The sequence below is a fragment of the Aotus nancymaae genome, unplaced genomic scaffold (assembly GCF_030222135.1).
Source record: "Aotus nancymaae isolate 86718 unplaced genomic scaffold, 86718_ANA_hifiasm-v0.15.2.pri h1tg000025l, whole genome shotgun sequence".
NCBI lineage: Eukaryota > Metazoa > Chordata > Mammalia > Primates > Aotidae > Aotus > Aotus nancymaae.
This window is the reverse complement of record NW_026988438.1, coordinates 35,452,421-35,473,254: the sequence shown is the minus strand read 5'-3', so window position 1 is coordinate 35,473,254 and position 20,834 is coordinate 35,452,421. Positions and strand designations below refer to the sequence as shown.

Here is a 20,834-nt window from a genome sequence, read left to right as displayed (position 1 = left end):
TTAGTAATTCCAGAATTTCTCCCAAGGGTTTTAAAGCTACAGTTTACAAAGGAGCACACGTGTGTTAATAGACCAGCGGTAGAGTAGGAAAGTCAGGTCCACAGACGTTGCCTATAAACTCCTTGGCTTTGCCCTGTGACATTTCATTAAATGGGAAAGTCTGCGTCTCTCTTGATAACCAACCCCCTCCAGTCTACAGAGGTGGCGAAGAGTTTTATTTCAGTAACTGCCTCCTACAGTCCTGGAACACACACGCCACTGCCTCCTTCAACTGCCGATTTCCCCTCCAAGGGAGGCTCCACTCACCCTTTTAAAGTCTGTAAGCTTTTTGACAACAAAGGGCAGGAGAGCAGCACTCAAACAACAACTGTGCTGAGCACCCTGTACCTGGAAGGCTCCAAAACCCTCCCACACTACGAGCGGGGGTGCCACGAGCTGCCATCTCCAGCACCGTTCAGGAACTAGGGGGCCTGTAACAGGGGAGGAAGAGACGGGGTGCACCCAGCCCTGCCCGTGAGTCTTCATTTGTCTCTTCGCCATTCTTGGTTACTCCATTTTTCTTATCAGGAATCAAGGGCAATTCTGGCCAATGAGACCTGAGGAAAGTCTGTTAGGAGTTCTCAGGTTTTTCTCCCTCTTAAAAAGGGACACAAAGGGCCGGGCGCGGTGGCTCACATCTGTAATCCCAGCACTTTGGGAGGCCGAGGCGGACGGATCACAAGGTCAGGAGATCTAGACCATCCTGGCCAACACGGTGAAACCCTTTCTTTACTAAAATACAAAAAATTAGCCAGGCATGGTGGTACGCTCTGGTAGCCCCAGCTACTGGGGAGGCTGGGGCAGGGGAATCGCTTGAACCTGGGTGGCAGAGGTTGCAGAGAGCCGAGATCGCACCACTGCACTCCAGCCTGGGCGACAGAGCAAGACTCCATCTCAAAAACAAGCAAGCAAAAACAAAACAAACAAACAAAAAAATGACACAAAGAAGAGGCCACTTCTCTGCCTCTGGCCCTTTTGTCTGCAACATGGCTGCCATTTACGGGCCGAGAGAACTTGAGCTGCCAGGACAAGCAACAGGTGGCGGCTGCCACAGGGGCCCATGGAGCCACTCAGCAGACCTTCTGCTGTGAACCATTCAGTCCACCAGACACACCCTCTTTCAGCTGTTTTCCTAAACGAGATAACGACAAATGTTCTTTGCAACCAGACACCCTAACTGGTGTATGAAACAACCATCATCCTCATTTCACAGAGAGGCAAGAAGCACGAAGAACTTAGAAGCCAAGGGGCTGGGTGAGAAAGCAGCTCAGCACCGTCCACCCTGACACTCTGTGCCCGTCTGCCTCTCCCTCCCAAACCTTCCTGGGCCCTGCATACAGAAGGCACTTAATGTGTGCTTGACTGTTAAAGAACTGGCAGTCTTTCTGTTGAACCCATGAGAGCTTCCCAGAGTCGGGCAGTGGATCCTTTTGGAAACCAAAGCAGCCGCCCACTGGCTCCCCAGCAGCTACCAGCAGTCCCCACTTCAACCACGTTTCATAACAGAAGCTTCCCACACATCAGAGATGCTCAGCCCACAGCCGGGGGTGCAGGAAATCTCTAGAAACCTCAACTCCTGTGTCCTGGGCCTCCGCTTCCAAATCAGTGAGATAAGCCCTGCCCTCTCTTTCTCTCTCTCCCTCTTGCTTGTCTGTAATGAAGATGACTTCAGGATTGTAAATTGCTGGGAAAATCAAAACTGGGGTAGAATGCTCGCTGCACATTGCTGCCAAAGTGGCCAGGCCACCCGCACACCATGACTGCTCTGCCCCTATCCACGTTAGAGTCTCTCATACCTTATCTTACTCACACACGACAACCCGTGGAAAGAAAAAGGAAAAAATGACTGAGCAACCGTAGACGTTCAACCCTTTAGACGAGTCATGAATTAACTGCTTCCAGTGGATAAGATGCAGCAAGATGGAAGATGATAAACCAAATGCAGCTGACTTCAAGCTAAAGCCTTGGGAACATCTGTCTCTTTCCAAGCTCTGTGCACAGAAATTGGATTGGAAAAATCATGTGTTTTGTGAACCTGGTTTTAAATCCTGAATCCAGGCAAACTAATTAATGTTCACATTCAGGCTCCTCAGTTGCAGAATAAAGATAAACCAACTATCCGTTCAAGTACACAGGGCTCAGTGTGCTAAAGGCACCGCGCCGGACCCCACAGTAAAGGAGGCAGGCGCGCTCCTGGAGGGGAACAGACACAGACACAGGCACAGGCACTTCCGACACACTTTACCCTACAGCGTGGCTAGTATCCCACCAGGGCTGATGTGGCTCCTGAAGGAAGTGGGGTCTAACCTGAGAATACTGAGGAACTGGCCGGGCGATGCAGGAGTGAGTCTGTGTGTGTCTTTCATGTGTCTGTGCAGACAGGAGGAGTGAACGTCAGACGAGGATTGGAGGTAGAAAGAGCCTGGAGTTTTACTCGCAGGAACTGAAATAAGCTCCACCGCCTGACCTGGAGAATGTGAGGGGAACTGATGAGAGATGAGGCTGAAGACTGAAAGCATGGCTCTGTTGCACAGAGGAGCCTGTGGGCAGTCCTCCTAGGACAGGGGAGAGCACAGAGGCATGGCTGCGCAGTGAGGGAATCTAACTGGCTGCCCCGTGGAGAATCAATGGAAGGGGAGGGATGAGAGCAGGTAAGAGATGGTTGGTGGAGGCCTGCACCATTTCCCAGAGAAACTGTCATGAGACTGGAAAGAGGTAAGGCTGATATTTAAGAGGCAGGATCCACTGGTGAGAGACAAGGTATGGGAGAGAAGGTGAAGAAGGAGCCATGTCTGATACTCAGATTCCTGGCTGAACCCACTGGACTCATGCCTCACCCAGCAGCTCGTTGGAGGTTGAGAGATGAGAAGTGCAGTGAGGGCTGAGTCTCGGCATCAGACACTGCACGAAAACCCCAAGTGGAACCAACATCTGCTCGCCTGAATTCTAGCTCCTGACCCATTCCAGCCATCCTGATTGTAGACACTGCAGCTCAGCAGTTCTGAGACACACATTTTTTTCTTTACATTTTAACGTCTCTGAAATCAGGATGCTTTACGATTGATAGGTGGCACGGTTTAATTGGCAGTGTTCTTTCTCAGCAGTACACGGAATAATGGTGCCTCTTTCAATAGATGGCATCTTGGATTTGAAGAAATACAGTAATACCTAACAATCTTAGAAGAAAATAGTACTTGAATGACTTTTCTTAGGACTTAAATCCTACCTAGTTCCAAAAAGATCTGAAGTAACCTTTAAAGCTCATCGGACAAGGTGATTTCTGTAAAAAGACAAAAACCACTCCCGAGAACAAGTATTAGAGGGTCCCCAGCACATCCTTCTCTACAGGGAGCCACATTTACACTGTGAAAGGAAACAACAGAAGTCAGACAAGCTGCCAGGGGCTCACTAACACCAAGACCAGGAGACAGAATCACTTAGAAAAAAAAATACTAAATTGGCAGAATTTCAGATAGCACAGAGATGAGTGAAGCCTTTCTCAGGAAAGACATCTTTTAAAGAGAGTGGATTTGGTGGGGACTTGAGCTTCACAGCTTTGCTTCCACAGAGAATATGGTGACCAGGACAAGGCCCATGAAGGCCTTACTGATACTGCTCAAGGGCTCCATATGTCTTTACTTAAGAATCAAATCAACATCTCCCGCCACAAACAAAACATGTACAAAGAACAGCCTGTGTGCTTTGCAGACTTCTCCGTAGCCCAGCTACGCATCTGGATCAGCACGTATTTTGGGGAACACAGGCTGCTGCTACATGCAAGAACCAGAGCCCTGCCAATGTTCACTGAAGGTGTCAGTCGCTCCACGGTGGAGTTCAGAACGGTGACTGAGCAGGTGCCTGTCTCCTCCATGGGAGAGGAAAACAAGAGCTCAGAGGGAGCATCATGCTGCACGTTGGAAACTCCAAGGACTTCACCTCACTCCTGCAGCTCTGCAGCTCCCGGTCCGGCTCTCAGCAAGCTGCATCACACCCTCCCTCCCCGGGAGCTCTGACGTTTGCCAGGCTTGCTAGCCAGGCTCTATACTTATTGCTAGTGGTAACACTAATAGTCACGATTAATGAGGACTTGCCACATGCCAGGCACTCCTCTACGTGCCCTGTTCATATTCTCTGAGTTCTCACAGTAACATCTACCCTATTTTGCTGATAAATGAAATTCTGGGTCATGAAGGTAGGACAAGATGCCGCCTATGTCTTGGTTTAAAGAAAAAGATCTTTGGGTAAGCTGGTTAGGAGGTGGCATAGCAGCATTTATTATGTTATTCCTTAAACTTTCCCTCTGTTTCCACCACCAATTGTTTTGATTTTTTTTTTTTTTTTTTTTGAGACAGAGTCTTGCGCTGTCACCAGGCGGGAGTGCCGTGGCACAATCTCGGCTCACTGCAACCTCCGCCTCCCGGGTTCAAGCAATTCTCCTGCCTCAGCCTCCCAAGTAGCTGAGATTACAGGCACGTGCCACCATGCCCAGCTAATTTTTGTATTTTGGTAGAGACAGGGTTTCACTATGTTGGCTAGGATGGTCTCGATCTCTTGACCTCGTGATCCATCCGCCTCGGCCTTCCAAAGTGCTGGGATTACAGGCGTGAGCCACTGTGCCCGGCCAATTGTGTTGATTTTTAAAATGAGCCTGAAGTTTACCACCCTGAAGTCAGCCTAAAAATATCTCCACCTGCCAATACCAGGAGACCAGCATAAGAGTTACTGCCAGCCCCTCCCCGCCAGACCTTGGGATGCCCTGGTTTATTCTGACCACTTACACCCGCCCTGGAAGGAGAAACACAGCAAAAAGAGAATCAAGGAGAGGACCACAATCAGGAAATTCACATCTCCAAGTACAGGTGGACAGAAGTCTTCATTGTTAGGCACAAACTGTTTACTAAAAATAATGATGCCAGTGTGGAGTAAAGCACAAAGACAAATGAGATCATTTCCAAACCATCTGCTGGCCATGGGGAAATTGATCAGGTAGGAAGGAAGCTCAGTTCAAACTTTGTTTTTTCTAAGAAAGACATGGGTCCTGAAATCTTTCACCTTAAAAAACTCTTACAAAAAAGTTCAAAGGCCAGGAGCAGAGCATGATGGCTGAGCAGAAGCCTCCTGTGATTGTCCTCCTGACAGGAACACCAAATTCAACAACTATCTATACTAAAAAGCACCTTCATCAGAGCCAAAAATCAGCTGAGCAATCACAATATCTGGTTTTAGCTTCATTTTGCTGCAAGAGACACTGAAGAGGGTAGGAAGGCAGTCTTGAGTTGCCAGCACCACCCCTCCCCTATCTCTGGACAGCAGCCCCGTGGCACAGAGATAATCCGTGTGCTTGTGGGAGGGAGAGCACAGCAACTGTGGGGCTTTGCGTTGGAACTCAGTGCTGCCAATACCAGGCAGAACTCAGCCAGTGCCCACTCGGGGCATTTAGAGCAGCCCTACCCAGAGGAGAATCCCACATGCCAGTGGTCAGAATCTGAGTTTTGGCAAGCCTCACCACCATGGGCTAAAGTGCTATGGTGTTTTTAAATAAACTGGAAATACAGTCTAGGCCACAAGGACTGCAGCTCCTAGGCAAGTCCTGGAGTTGTGCTGGGCTCAGAGCCAGTGGATCTGGGGCCTGGGTACATGACCTGCTGAGACACCAACCAGGGTGGCCAAGGGAGTGCCAGCCCCGACCCTCCCCCAACTCCAAGCAGCACCACACGCAGCTCCAAAAGAGATCCCTTCCTTCCCCTTGAGGAGAGAGGAGGGAAGAGGAAAAGGACTTTGTACTGCAACTTGAATACCAGCTCAGCCACAGTGGGATAGGGCACCAGGCAGAGCTGTGAGGCCCCCACTGCAGCCCTAGCTGCCAGATACTTCTAGACACATACTGGCCCAGAAAGTAACCTTCTGCCTTAAAGGCAGGACACAGCTGTGACAGGATTCTTAACCTTCTGACTAAACAGCCCTGTGCCCTGCATAATCAACAGCAGTAACCAGGCAATACATGCCACGGGTCTTGGATGAGACTCTGAGACACGCCTCCCCAGCTGTGGTCAGGTGTGACCCAGCACTTTCACAGCTGTGGTGGCCATCAGGAGAGATTCCTTCTGCATCAGAAAAGCGGAGAGAACAGCAAAGAGGACTTTGTCTTGCAGCTTAGGTACCAGCTAAGCACAGTGGGACAGAGCACCAAGCAGGCCCTTCAAGTCTCCAATTCCAGGTTGTGGCTCTTAGATGGCATTTCTGGACCTACCCAGGCCCAGAGGAGTACTCACTGCCCTGAAGGGTGAGTCTCAAATCACTAGCATTTGACTGAAGAGCCCCTGGCCTTAAATGAGTATCAGCAGTGGGCTGGCAGTGTTCCATGTGGGCCTGTGGTGGCGGTGGACATGGGGTGAGAGTCCTCTGCCTGGGTAAAGGAGAAGGAAAAGTGAAGGGACTTTGTCCTGTGATTTGACAGCCAATTCAGCCACAGGAGAATAGAGCACCACACAGATTTCTAAGGTTTCCAACTCCAGGACCTGACTCCTGGACAGCATCTCTGGACCTGCCTGGAGCCCCAGGGAACTCACCTTGTGTCTGGGGAGAAAGACAGACACAAGTCTGGCGGCTTCACCACCTGCTGATTATACAGCCCTAGGGCCTTGAGCAAACAGAGGCAGGAGCCAGGCAGTAGTTACAACAGGCCTTGGGCAAGACCCAGAGCTGTGCTGGCTTCAGTTCTGACCAGTGCAGTCCCAGCGGTGGTGGCCACACAGTTACCTGTGTCACCTCTCCCCCAGCTCCAGGCAGCTCAGCATAGAGAGAGACTCGGTTTGTTTTGGAGAAAGCAAGGTAAGAGAACAAGAGTCTCTGCCTGTGATCCAGAGAATTCTTCTGGATGTTATACAGGACCACCAAGGTGGTACTGCCCCAAGTTTCTAAGAACCACAGAGTTACTGGGCTTTGGGTGTCTTCTAACGCAGATAACAGCTGCAGTGACAAAAAACTTACATGACAACACCCAAGTACCTTTGTATACCTGGAAAGTCTTCCTAAGAAGGATGGGTACAAACAAGCCCAGATTGCAAAGACTACAATAAATACTTAACTCTTCAAAGCCCAGATACTGACAAACATCCACAAGCATCAAGACAATCCAGGAAAACATGAATTCACCAAACTATATAAGGCACCAGAGACCAATGCTGGAGAGACAGAAATGTGTGACTTTTCAAACAGAGAATTCAGAATAGCTGTTTTGAGGAAACTCAAATTCAAGATAACACAGAGAAGGAATTCAGCATTCTATCAGATAAATTTCAAACAGAGAATTCAAAATAGCTGTTTTGAGGAAACTCAAATTCAAGATAACACAGAGAAGGAATTCAGCATTCTATCAGATAAATTTAACAGAGTTTGAAATAATTTACAAGATTCACACAAAATTTCCAGAGTTGAAAAACACAATTGACATACTGAAGAACACATCAGAGTCTCTTAATAGCAGAATTGATTAAGCAGAAGGAATAACTGATGAGCTTGAAGACAGGATTTTTGAAAATACATCAGAGGAAACAAAAGAATAAAGAAGAATTAAACACACCTACAAGACCTAGAACAGAGTCTCAAAAGGGCAAATCTAAGAGTTACTGGTCTTAAAGAGGAAGAAGAGAAAAAATAGGGGTAGAAAGTTCATTCAAAGGGTAATAGTGAGAATTTCTCAAACCTAGAGCAAGATATCAATATCTAAGTGCCAGAAGGTTATAGACACCAAGCAGATTTACCTCAAAGATGACTATCTCAAGGCATTTAATAATCAAACTCCCAAAAATCAAGGATAAAGAAAGGATCCTAAAAGCAGCAAGAAACTAACTGCATACAATGGATCTCCAATATGTCTGGCAGCAGACTTTTCAGCAGAAGTCTTAAAGGTCAGGAGAGAGTGGCGTGGCATATTTAAAGTGCTGAGGGAAAAATATACTTAAACTACAATAGTGTATTCAGCAAAAATATCCATCAAACATGAAGGAGAATATAGACTTTCTCAGACAAACAAAAGCTGAAGGACTTTATCGACACCAGAACTGTCCTGCAAGAAATGCTAAAGAGAGTACTTCAATCGGAAAGGACATGAATGAGCAATAAGAAACCATCTGAAAGTCCAAAATGTGCTTGTAATAGTAAGTACACAGAAAAAACAGAGTATTATGACACTAACTGTGGTATGTAAACGACTCATATCTTAAGCAGAAAGACAAAAAGATGAACCAATTAAAAATAGTAAGTACAATGCCGGGGGCGGTGGCTCACGCCTGTAATCCCAGCGCTTTGGGAGGCCGAGGTGGGTGGATCACCTGAGGTCAGGACTTTCAGACCAGCCTGCCCAACATGGCAAAATCCAATCTCAACTAAAAATACAAAAAATCGGCCAGGCTTGGTGACAGGTGCCTGTAATCCCAGCTATTCAGGAGGCTGAGGCAGGAGAATCACTTGATGCCAGGAGGCGGAGGTTGCAGTGAGCCAAGATCATGCCACTGCACTCCAGCCTGGGTGACAAAAGCAAAACTCTGTCTCAAAAAAAAAAAAAAAAAAAAAAAAAAAAACTACAAAAACTTTTCCAGACATAGATTGTACAGTAAGATATAAACAGAAAAAAAAAAAAAGTTAAAAAGCAGGGGGACAAAGTTAAGGTGTGGAGTTTGTATTAGTTTTCTATTTGCTTGTTTATGCCAGCAGTGTTATTATCAGCTTAAAATAATAAGTTTACAATAATGGGATAGTATTTGCAAACCTCAAGGTAATCTCAAATATATAACATACAAACATACAACATACACAAAAAAACAAAGCAAGAAATTAAATCATACCACCAGAGAAAATCACCTTCACTAAAAGGCAGACAGGAAGTAAAGAAAGAAGAGAAGACCACAAAACAAATAATAAAATGGCAGAAGTCCCTACTTATCAATAATAATTGAATGTAATTAGACTAAACTCTTCAGTCAAAAGACATACACTGGCTAAATGGATTGAAAAAAATAGACCCAATGATCTGTTGCCTACAAGAAATACCCTTCACCTATAAAGACAATATAGACTCAAAAATAAGGGATGGAAAAAGATATCACATGCAGATTGAAGTCAAAAAAATAGCCGGAGTAGCTATATTTATACTAGACAAAATAGATTTCAAGACAAAAACTATAAGAAGAGACAAAGAAGGTTACTAAATAATGATAAGGGGTCAATTCAGCAAGAGGATATAACAATTTTAAGTATTTATGTACCCAACACTGGAACACCCAGATATACAAAGGAAATATTATTAAAGCTAAAGAGAGAGAGACAGGCCCCAATATAGTAATACCTGGAGACCTCAACACCTAACTTTCAGCATCTGACAGATCATCCAGACAGAAAATCAACATCAGACTTAATCTGCACTAGACCAAATGGATCTAATAGATATTTACAGAACATCTCATCCGACAACTGAAGAATACACATTCTTTTCCTCAGCGCATGGATCATTAGCAATGAAAGACCATATGGTAGGCCATAAAACAAGTTTCAAAACATTAAAAAAACTGAAATAATATCAAGTATCTTCTCTGACCACAACGGAAAACTACATAGCAATAACAAGGGAGAATTTGTGAAACTATACAAACACATGGAAATTAAACAATATGCTCCTGAATGACCAGTGAGTCAATGAAGAAACAAATTGAAAAATTATTTATTAAAACAAATGATAACAGAAACACAACAGCAAAATCTATGGGATACAGCAAAAGCAGTACTAAGAGGAAGTTTTTAGCTGTACATATATCAAAAAAGTAGAAAAACTTCAAATATAAAATCTAACAATACATCTTAAAGAATTCGAAAATCAAGATCAAACCAAACCCAAAGTTAGTGGAAAAAAAGAAATAGTAAAGATTAGAACAGAAATAAATTAAAATGAAGAAAACAATACAAGAGATCAATGAAACAAAAGGTTTTTTGAAAGATAAATGAAATTGACAAAACTTTAACCAGACTAAGAAAAAAAGAGAAGACCCAAATAAATAAAATCAGAAATTAGAAAAGAGACATTGTGGAAAGAAAGTTGCCCAGGTGCCATGGCAAGAGACTGAAGGTACAATCTTTCCCAGTATAATAAATAACTGATTATTTAGATATAGTAATGATACCAAACATATTTACTGATTACTTAGTTATAGCAATGATACAAATTAGACTTAGATAAATCACATAATCGATTATATACTCAGTCTTACTACATTATGATTCTCTATTATTAATCTTTGCTTTAGTATTACAGTGTAGGAACATTTTTAGCCTTACAGTATAGAAATAATAGTGTGAACTATAATTCGGAACTGAAGGGACATTGTGAGAAATGATCAGGAGGCAAGAATAAATGCCTTGCGGTAGCGCCAGCGCCTGGGAAGGCGCCCATTACTTAGCAGGCAGGCCTTGCAGTAAGGTCAGAGCCTGGGGAGGCGCCAGTTGCTTAGCAGGCCATGAGAGGGAGTTTCCCTTTCACTGGGGAGTTCAGAGAACACTCTGTTCCATCCGACTCTCAAGGAAGGTCTGACACTAGCCAGGTGGGCCTGCAGACATCCAGGGCTTAAAACACCTCTCCGTGGTGCTGTGCTCCAATGGTCACCATCCTTGTCCACTTTCATGTCCCACTTTCCCACCTGATACCCCTTTATAAATTCTTAGAAGAATGGAGAAATCCTAAAAGCCTTTGATCTCTCTAATAAGTGCACAGAAAGATACCGACATATGTGCCTCCCCTCCTTACAGCGGCTAGGTGAGAGGGAGGGGCCCTCTGTACTGTACCCACGTGACCCCCTGTATGCTCACGTGACCCCTAAACTGTACCCATGTGGTATTATAAAAATGTGATTTGCTTGACCCCTACCAATCATGTTAGATGAGTCACTCTCCTGCCCCTGCCCCTCTGCCTTGTATACAATAAATATCAGTGTGCCCAGTCATTCGGGGCCACTTCTGGACTCCGTGACTTGGTAGCAGTGGTCCCCCAGGCCCAGCTGAATTCTCTTATCTCTGTGTCCTTGTGTCTTTCTTTCCTACTATCTATCCTCTCTGCACGCAAAAGAACTCCAGCGGGGCTGGACCCTACAAGACATCACAATCAATACTACAGAATTTCAAAGGATCATTAGAGGCTACTATGAGCAACTATACATCAATAAATTGGAAAACCTAGAAGAAATGAATAAATTCCTAGACATAAAACCTACCAAGATTGAACCATGAAGAAATCCAAAACCTGAACAAACCAGTAACAAGTAATGGGATCAAAATCAAAATAAAGTCTCCTAGAAAAGAAAAGCCAAGGAAAACCTGATTGCTTCACTGCTGAATGTTACCATTTAAAAAAGAATGAATACCAATCCTACTCAAACTATTCCAAAACCAGAGGAGGAGGGAATACTTTCAAACTCATTCTAAAAAGACAGTATTACCTTGATACCAAAACCAAAGACACATCAAAAAAAGAGAACTACAGGCCAGTATCCCTGATGAACATTGATGCAAAAATCCTCAACAAAATACTAACAAAATGAATTTAACAATACATTAAAAGGATCATTTATCATGACCAACTGAGATTTATCCCAGGGATGCAAGGATGGTTCAACATATGCAAATCAATCAGTGTGGTACATCATATCAACAAAATGAAGGACAAAAACCATATAATTATTTCAATTGATGCTGAAAAGCATCTGATAAAATTTAATATCCCTTCAAGATAAAAAAAAACCCTCCACAATAAAAGCCATATATGATAGACCCACCAGACAGTATCACACTGAATGGGGAAAAACTGAAACCCTTTCCTCCAGGATGTGGAACATGACAAGGATGCCCACTTTCACCACTGTTATTCACCATAGTACTAGAAGTCCTAGCTAGGGCAATCAGACAAAAGAACAAAAGGCATCCAAATTGAAAAGGAAAAAGTCAAATAATCCTTGTTTGCAGAAAACATGATCTTATATTTGGAAAAACTTGAAGACTCCAGCAAAAAACTATAGAACCAATAAACAAATTCAAGAATATAAAATTAACATACAAACATCAGTGGCATGTCTATATGCCAACAGAGAACAATCTGAAAAAGAAATCAAGGAACTAATCCCATTTACAATAGCTACAAATAAAATTAAATATCTACAAATTAACCAAAGAAGTGAAAAATCTCTACAATGAAAACGATAAAACACTGATGAAACAAATTGAAGAGGACAAAAAAAAAAACATGGGAAGATATTCCATGTTCCTCGATCAGAATAATTAATATTGTTAAAATTTCCATACTACTCAAAATAATCTATACTTTGTAGAGATTGAATGCAATTCCTACAAAATACCAATGATGTTCTTCACAGCAATAGAAAAAAAAAAAGCTATCCTAAAATTTATGTGTAACCACAAAAGACACAGAATAGCCAAAGCTATCTTGAGCAAAAAGAACAAAGCTGGATGAATCACATTACCTGACTTTCAAATTATACTGCAGAGCTTTAGTCATTCAAATAGAATGGCAATGGCATATAAACAGAAATATAGACCAATGGAATGGGATGGAGAATCCAGAAACAAATCCATATGTCTACGGTGAATTCATTTTCAATAAAGGTACCAAGAACATACATTGGGGAAAGGACAGCCTCTTCAAAAAATGGTGCTGGGAAAACTGGATATCCATATGCAGAAGAATAAAACTAGACCCTATCTCTCGCCATATATAAAAATCAAATCAAAATGGATTAATGACTTAAATCTATTCAAACTATGAAACTACTACAAGAAAACATGGGGGAAACTCTAGGACATTGAAGTGGGCAAAGATTTACTGAATAACATCCCATAAGCACAGGCCTCCAAAGCAAAAATGGGCAAATGGAATCATATCAAGTTAAAAACTTCTGTACAGCAATGAAACAATCAACAAAATGAAGAGACAACAGAATGGGAGAAAATATTTGTACACTATTCATGTCACAAGGGATTAATAACCAGAATGTAAAAGGGGCTCAAACAACTCTGTAGGAAAAAAAATCTAATAATCCTGTTAAAAATGGGCAAAAGATCTAAACAGACATTTCTCAAAAGAAGACATACAAATGGCATACAGGCATATGAAAAGGTTCTCAACATCAATGATCATCAGGGAAATGCAAATCAAAACCACAATGAGTTATCATCTCACTCTGGTTAAAATGGCTCTTATCCAACAGACAGGCAATAAAAACTGCTGACAAGAACGTGAAAAAAGGGGAATCTTGTACACTGTTGATGGGAATGTAATGTAAATTAGTACACTATGAAGAATAGTTTGGAGATTCCTCAAAAAACTAACTAAAAATAGAGCTACTGTACTATCCAGCAATCCAACTGCTGGATATATACCCAAAAGAAAGGAAATCAGTATACTGAGGAGATATCTGCATTCCTACATTTATTGCAGCACTAGTCACCATAGTCAAAAGTTGGAAGCAACCTAATCATCAACAGATGAATGGATAAAGAAAATGTGGTACATACACACAATGGAGTATTATTTAGCCATAAAAAAGAATAAGATCCTGTCACTGGCAACAACAGAAATGGAACTGGAGGTCACTATGTTAAGTGAAATAAAATAGGCACAGAAAGATAAACTGCATATGCTCTTACTTATTTGTTGAACTAAAAATGAAAACAATTGACCTCATGGAGATAGAGAGCAGACAGACGGTTACCAGAGGCTGGGAGGGGTGGTGGGACAGTGGTGGGGGGTATAAGGATGGTTAATGGCTACAGAATTAATCAGATCTAGTATTTAATAGCATAACAGGGTACCTAAAGTCAGTAACTGTACATTTAAAAATAACTACAAGTATATCATTGGATTGTTTGTAACACAAGGGACAAATGCCTGAAGTAATGGATATCCCATTTTACATGATGTGATTATTATATCAAAACATCTCACGGGATATATTTTCCCATTAAAAAATTCCTCATTAAAATGTATGTCATATATGCCATAAATATATGTGTATATATATTTATGTAAATATATGTATATTTATATTCAGTGTAATTTTAAAACATTTCAAATAATTGTTGTCATTGTCATAACACTGCTTTAATATACTGGTTTCACATAATTTATTTAAATCGGAAGTCGAATAAAGAACCAAACTTCTCATTACTGCACATGCATAGAAAAATGTAATCTGCTTTACTTAAATTCTCTTTACAATATGACAAAGAATATGGGCCAGGTGTGGTGGCTCACGCCTGTAATCCCAGCACTTTGGGAGGCCGAGGCGGGTGGATCATGAGGTCAAGAGATCGAGACCATCCTGGTCAACATGGTGAAACCCCGTCTCTACTAAAAATACAAAAAATTAGCTGGGCATGGTGGCGCGTGCCTGTAATCCCAGCTACTCAGGAGGCTGAGGCAGGAGAATTGCCTGAACCCAGGAGGCGGAGGTTGCGGTGAGCCAAGATAGCGCCATTGCACTCCAGCCCGGGTAACAAGAGCGAAACTCTGTCTCAAAAAAAAAAAAAGAATAAAAGTGGGATATGCCGTTATGGTAACACCCTCCTCAATCCTCAAATACCCAGGAAAGCAAAACATAGCATGGCCTCTGGAAAACAGCTGGGACCAAGGCCCAGAACTCAGGGGAAGGAGCTGAGCACATGCTCCAGAGTCCACTCACTTCCAGACATTCAGCCAGGAGAAAGCCTTCAGAGATCACCTAGTCCAACTATCTCACCTACAGCTGGGGAAACTGAGGGCAAGGGCAGACGTGGCTTACAAGTCCACCTAAGTTATTGACCAGGAATAAACTTACCAGAAGCAACAAACTGGTGGCAGAGGTGGGGTGGGCTGTGGCTTTTATACTTAACGTAGTGACAAATGGCAGCTGACCACAGAAGACAAGGCAGACAAACACAGAGTGTATTACAGAATAACGATGAAAGACCTTATTAAAAACAAAAATTAAACAGCTTATCACATGAATCTGAGTCCCTCTAAAAAAGTCTCAATAAATTTGTTATTCTCCATCAAAAAAAAAAAAGTGTGTGATGTATCTTAGAATGGTTTCCATCAAGCATGCTTAAGATTTGATAGAGATGGCATCCAGAGGGGTCGGCTCCAGGTATCCGGAAGGTTAATTCTGTGGAACGCCTTCCTGCCCAGCACAGGCTTGTTTTTTCAAGGACCAAGTTTGTTTTTGTTATGTACACACATTTCATAAACAATAAAGCTAATATTCTGATCTTTGAGGCCTAAAATAACTTGTAGATGACAACTTATCTAAATGACCTGAAATAAAACTGACTGTAACTAAGAACGAACAGTACTTAAGCATCACAAATCGCCACGCCCTAGGTCACGCATGTATCAACAACGCCTTATCAATCCCCACGATGTTATCGGAGTCCAAAGACAGGCAGACAAGGTGGATAAGAATTTATTACTCCAGCATGAAGTCACAAAAATGTTAGCTTTACTGGTCTCCATGCCAGGAGCAGAAGCCTTTCCTTCCCACCCCTGTCCTCCCCTCCCCTCCCCTGTAGCTCACCCCTTCCTCCTAGCAGCCTAACAAGGGCAAGGTGATTCTGTGATAAGATTCTTCTTTGGTTTCTAGTCCTTTTATTTATTCTTTATCTTGCTTCTGGTGGCGCCACTCCCTGGGGCATCCCTTCCCCCATCACCTCTACAAGTAATAGGACTCCTGAGTCCAAGTGCTCTCATCCCTGTGTGCAGACACCTCAAGGTGAGCAGGCCTGTTACGCACATGTGCCTGCTCAGGACACTTTCTATCCCACGATTCACTGACTCGGGATTCTCCCTAGGGACTGGGATTCAGATTCATGCCTCTGCCTTTACATTCTGTGCTATCATTTTAATGACCTTTACATGATTTACAGGAAAGAACAGGAGCTTTGGAGCCAGGAAATCCTGGGTTGAATCCCAGTTCCAACATCCAACTTGAGCTCTGTGTCTAGGAACAAGTTACTTCTCCTTCCTGAGCCTTGGCGCCATCAAGTATATAAGGAGAGGCTTTGCAGAGTTAAGGAGAGGCTGTATATAAAGTGCCTGGCACACAGTAGGTGCTCTGTGGATACCCCTTTCCTTCCCCTCCCCTCCTCTCTCTCTCTCCACTTAGAACTGTTGGCTCTGGCTTCTTTCTCTCCAGAATGTTTCCTCCCATCTCTTCTCGCTGACCCTCCTCATACGCTTTCTTTCGGCAAGAGCTTCTACACCTGAATCATGAAGAGTGTTTAAAAACCTACATCGGGAAATGTGATTATAGAGCATTGCCAAACTGCGCTTCTTGAAATAGAAATAACAAGACTGCAAAATGCAGCTGAGCTAGAGAGGGCTGCGTGAGACTGAGGGAGCAGAGAAGAGGCTCTGGATCCCCCAGCTTCCCTTCTCCCCTTCCCCAGTGCCACCAGATTTGGCAAATGAAAATGTAGGACACGCAGTTACATCTTCATTTCAGATAAATATCAAATACTTTTCTAGTGTGTCCCAACAATTGTAGGTGAGAAGGAAAATGTGACTCCAGCAAAGATCAGCTGTAGAGAAAGGAAAAGAAAGATCATGACCACCAGAGATGGAGGCAGCTGTCCCTTCCACCTGCTGCTACCAGAGAGAACTTCAAGTTCTCTGGGCAAAAGAGAACCCCTGGCGGAGTCAGAGCTTCGTGTGGTCGTGGAGTTCTAGAAAGTGCCAGTAGGCAGTAAACACACGGCCATGGGCCTTCAGCTCCAGTAAGCATGGGCGGTGACTGGAGAGGGGCTTGGGACTTGAAGTCGGCAGCTACCCAGGCACCCTCAATGTCTGTACAAAATCCACCCAGGTAATGCTATGTGAGTCTTAACATATTTATTAATTTTTAAGCTTAATTTTGTGGGATGAGCACATATTTAATATTCCATATAATCTTTAAAATGTTGCTAAAGATGAAATAAGCCAGCAATACTTAAATACAAGTGAATTTTCTCTTCATTTATTTGGATTTGATTGTTGCCTTAAAAGAATGAAGGGCAATAAAATTACACAGGAAAATGCGCCCATTACTGTACAAACTGAAATATCATCCCTGCTGAATTACTGCAATAACTTCTCAACTAGACTCCTGGCTGCCACCCATCCAGGCTCTTCTCAACTCAGCAGCCAGAATGATCCTTCTAAAAAAATATGTCAGATCACGCCGCTTCCCTGGCCAGAATCCTCCCCTCGCTCTCAATGAGCCTTTCCATCGAGCCTCTCCAGTGGCCTTAGAGGTCCTGTGGGACTTGGCACCCCACTCCTTTCGGTCTCTCCAACTCTCCCCTCCTGCCCTCCCCTTGCCCACTGGACCCAGGCCACCCTGAGCACAGGCCACTGCCCACAACATCCTGCCTAGATGTCCCTGTGCCTTCCCTCTCCTCCTGCAGGACTTTGCCCTCATGCCAGCTTCTCCATGACACCTTCTCTGGTCATACTTTCTAAATCCATAGCCCCCATTCCTAGCACGCCCTAGACCCTCTCCCCACCACTGATTCCCATCAACCTACTGCACACTTTACTGTCCTCACTAGAATGCAGGGCAGGCATTTTGACATTTTGTGCTCTGCAGCCTCCCCAGAATGTAGAACAGAACATGGCACACGGGATCCACTTGATACAATTATTTTTTGAATGTTGAATAAACATGAGAATAATGATGAGCTATACTGTGGTAAAATGTATTTACCGAAAGCCAAACCATGAATAAATGTGGGGTTTTCTTCAAGATTTCAAAGACTAAAAACAGCTCTTGTTTTAGAGCTTTTTTTATAAGCCTCTCACTTGCTCTCTTTTTTTCATCAGAAAATTATAATGAGCTGGAAGGGGGTCATGACTTTCTGGCTTCTAAAATTAATATTCAAAAACGCAGGACAGAGCGTTTTCACCGATGGCATTAAATCATGCGATTGAAGGAAGTACCTATATGCCTGAAGTAACATCCTTTGAAAGTGCTTCCCAAGCCTCCCTGCCTCAGGCTGAGAACAGTCAAGCAATTCCAGACTAAAGAATGTGCTTCTCATAACGTTTCAGCACAAGTGCATTCAAGACACATTTATCGATCAGCAGAGATCGAATCTGTCACCCTTTTAACAAAGGTCCAACTGAATGACCTTTAAATGTGAGATGTGTCAAAATCCAAAATGCCAAGCAGAAGGCTCCTTACCTCTCGGCAGAGTCTCTGATGAGCTGCTGCAAGTCCACCTCCTGCTTCCTCAGGGTTCCAAATGAAGACTGGCTCTCCACACGGCTGCTTCCCGCCACGTTCAGCTTGACCTTCCCCAGTGCGGTATGCAGGGTTCCACTCACATGGTTTGCAAACTTGCTTTCATATTTTACAAAGTCCGACTCCACGACCACTGGAATGGAGGAGACAAGCAAAGGAAGCTGATGATAAGGCCACCTCGGTGTCTTAGGTCATTTAGCTTTCCAAGCCTGTGCAGAGCGCCCTGGGAAGCAGCAGGCTGGCACTCAGATGGAAAGCCGGCAGCCACGCTGTGTGTGTAAGAAAACAAGGCAGCACGTGTGTGTGTGGACTGCGGGCACGCTGTGGACCAGCGGCCAGGGCTCCATTAGATGCTTTTCTCTTTCGCTGGTTTTCAATTCCAATACTATAGAAAGGTGCACAGAAAGCCCTAATGAATAAAATGAGCACCTGTTAACCACTATCCAGGTGGATCAATCGTCCATTTTAAGTGTGGACTTTTCCAGGGTGAAGACTGAAAAGGAACTAGACAAGGATGACACTATGCAGAGAGAGAACAGCAGCCCCTATCCTGGACGGAGAGGATGGCCTTCCTCGGCCACCTAGGCCTGTCTGGGGGCATCTTACCTTTCCACCCACCAGTCTTGGGAAACAATCCCCTGGCCCTTATTACCATCTCCAACCAAATTACTCCCTTCCCATATTTATGAATCTATCTCTGACATCTATCCAGTCATTCAGTTCCTTATCATGCAATTTCTTATCTCTGATTTCCTGATAAAGTCAGTGGACATGCCCTTTTTTTTAAGATGGAGTCTCGCTCTGTCTCCAGGTTAGAGTGCAGTGGCACACACTCAGCTCACTGCAACCTCCGCCTCCCAGTTCAAGCGATTCTGCTGCCTCAGCTGCCCGAGTAGCTGGGACTACAGGTGTGCACCACCACGCCCAGCTAATTTTTGTATTTTTAGTAGAGACAGGGTTTCACAGTGTTAACCAGGATGGTCTCGATCTCTTGACCTTGAGATCTGCCCGCCTCGGCCTCCCAAAGTGCTGGGCTGTGAGCCACCGTGCGCGGCCAACACATCCTTTGTAAAATGATAAATGTCTGATTTCATATCTGAGCTGCCAGCCTTCTCACATCTCCAGGTTTCTACTTTAATCCAACCAAAAACCAAAACCAAAAACCACCCTAAACATAGTCTCTCTCTGCATGGTAGCTCACATCTGTAATCCCAGCGACTTAGGAAGCTTAGGCGGGAGGATCTCTTGAGGTCAGAAGTTCAAGGCCGGCCTGGGCAACACCAGCTACCCTGAAGGCTGAGGTGAGGGGATGACCTGAACCCAGGAGTACAAAGTTACAAGTGGGCAGTGATCATGCCACAGCACCTTAGCCTGGGTGACAGAGCAACAAATCTTATCTCTAAGAAAATTTTAAAAATAATAAAAAACAATAATTTTAAATAGTCTTTATCAAGGAGACATTAAGACTCCACTAGAAACTTCACACTTGGCCTTTTCCGTTGTCCTGACCCAAGGCTCTCCTGGGCTCCCAGCTGCACTTCACAAGGGATTCAAACCCCCCTGCAGTCTGAAAGTCTTCTTTCCATCCACTCACTGCCCGGATGCCTACACTTCACCTACACTTCTGCCACTGCAATCAAGAAAACCCACTCCTCAACCAGGGTTAATCAGAGGTAATCACCATCCAGTGACCTTTGAAATTTATAAAATAGAGAATCATCTCCCATACAACAACCCCTGAAATAAGAATGGTATAAAATGTACTCTATTCAGGGCTTTTGTTAATATCTCATGGAAAACAAACACTTTGGGAAATGCTTTGGGAAGAAAGGCAGAGTCAGATATAAAGAGGTTAGGATTATATCCCTACTCTAATATTACTAACTAGGAGAACTTGGGTAATAGTCATTTCCCTGAACCTCAGACTTTCATGTGCAATCTGGAGATAATTAGTGGTACCTACCTGATGGGTCCTGCTGCAAGTTTGTGTATGTAAAGCACGTAAGGCAGAGCCTCACACACAGCAAAGGCTCAACCTCTCCACGTGTTTAGGCCAGAGAAATATCACTTTCTGATAAACAGGACAGTCCTAGGTTCTACGAAGTACAGCAAAGACAGAAATTCTATCTTCAGGACACGGGTCTGGTCTTAGGCTTATTACCACTTCTGGAAACTCTGTCCCCAAGACTGGACTCCACAGCAGGAAGGAACAGTCAAGAGTTGTCTCTGTGTTCTGAAAAACCACTCTAGCCACTCCTCCAAAGATGATGTCATTTGTGCACACTTATGCATCAAGGCATCAACTGTTGCTGGTGGAAGGGAAGAAATGAGGGGACCAACAGGCCACCACTTAGACTACCAACACCAAATCACCACGCTACACACTCACAGCCCCGGGCAACACACGTGCCAGTGAGGTTGCGAGTGGGAAAAAATAACAAAGTTGAAGCATCCTGACTCTGCCCAGGAGACAAAATAGAAGAC

General features: G+C 43.8%; 1 protein-coding gene across 3 annotated transcripts in view; it reads right to left on the bottom strand.

The window, feature by feature from the left end:
* The window catches only part of GSDME (gasdermin E), a 64,284-nt gene that overhangs the window by 31,610 nt on the left and 11,840 nt on the right, over positions 1-20,834 (bottom strand). For all 3 annotated transcript variants that reach the window (XM_021670158.2, XM_064380539.1, XM_021670157.2), the window contains exon 3: positions 18,291-18,483. In XM_021670158.2, the coding sequence (XP_021525833.2) occupies positions 18,291-18,483 (193 nt within the window). The remainder of the gene's footprint in view (positions 1-18,290; positions 18,484-20,834) is intronic.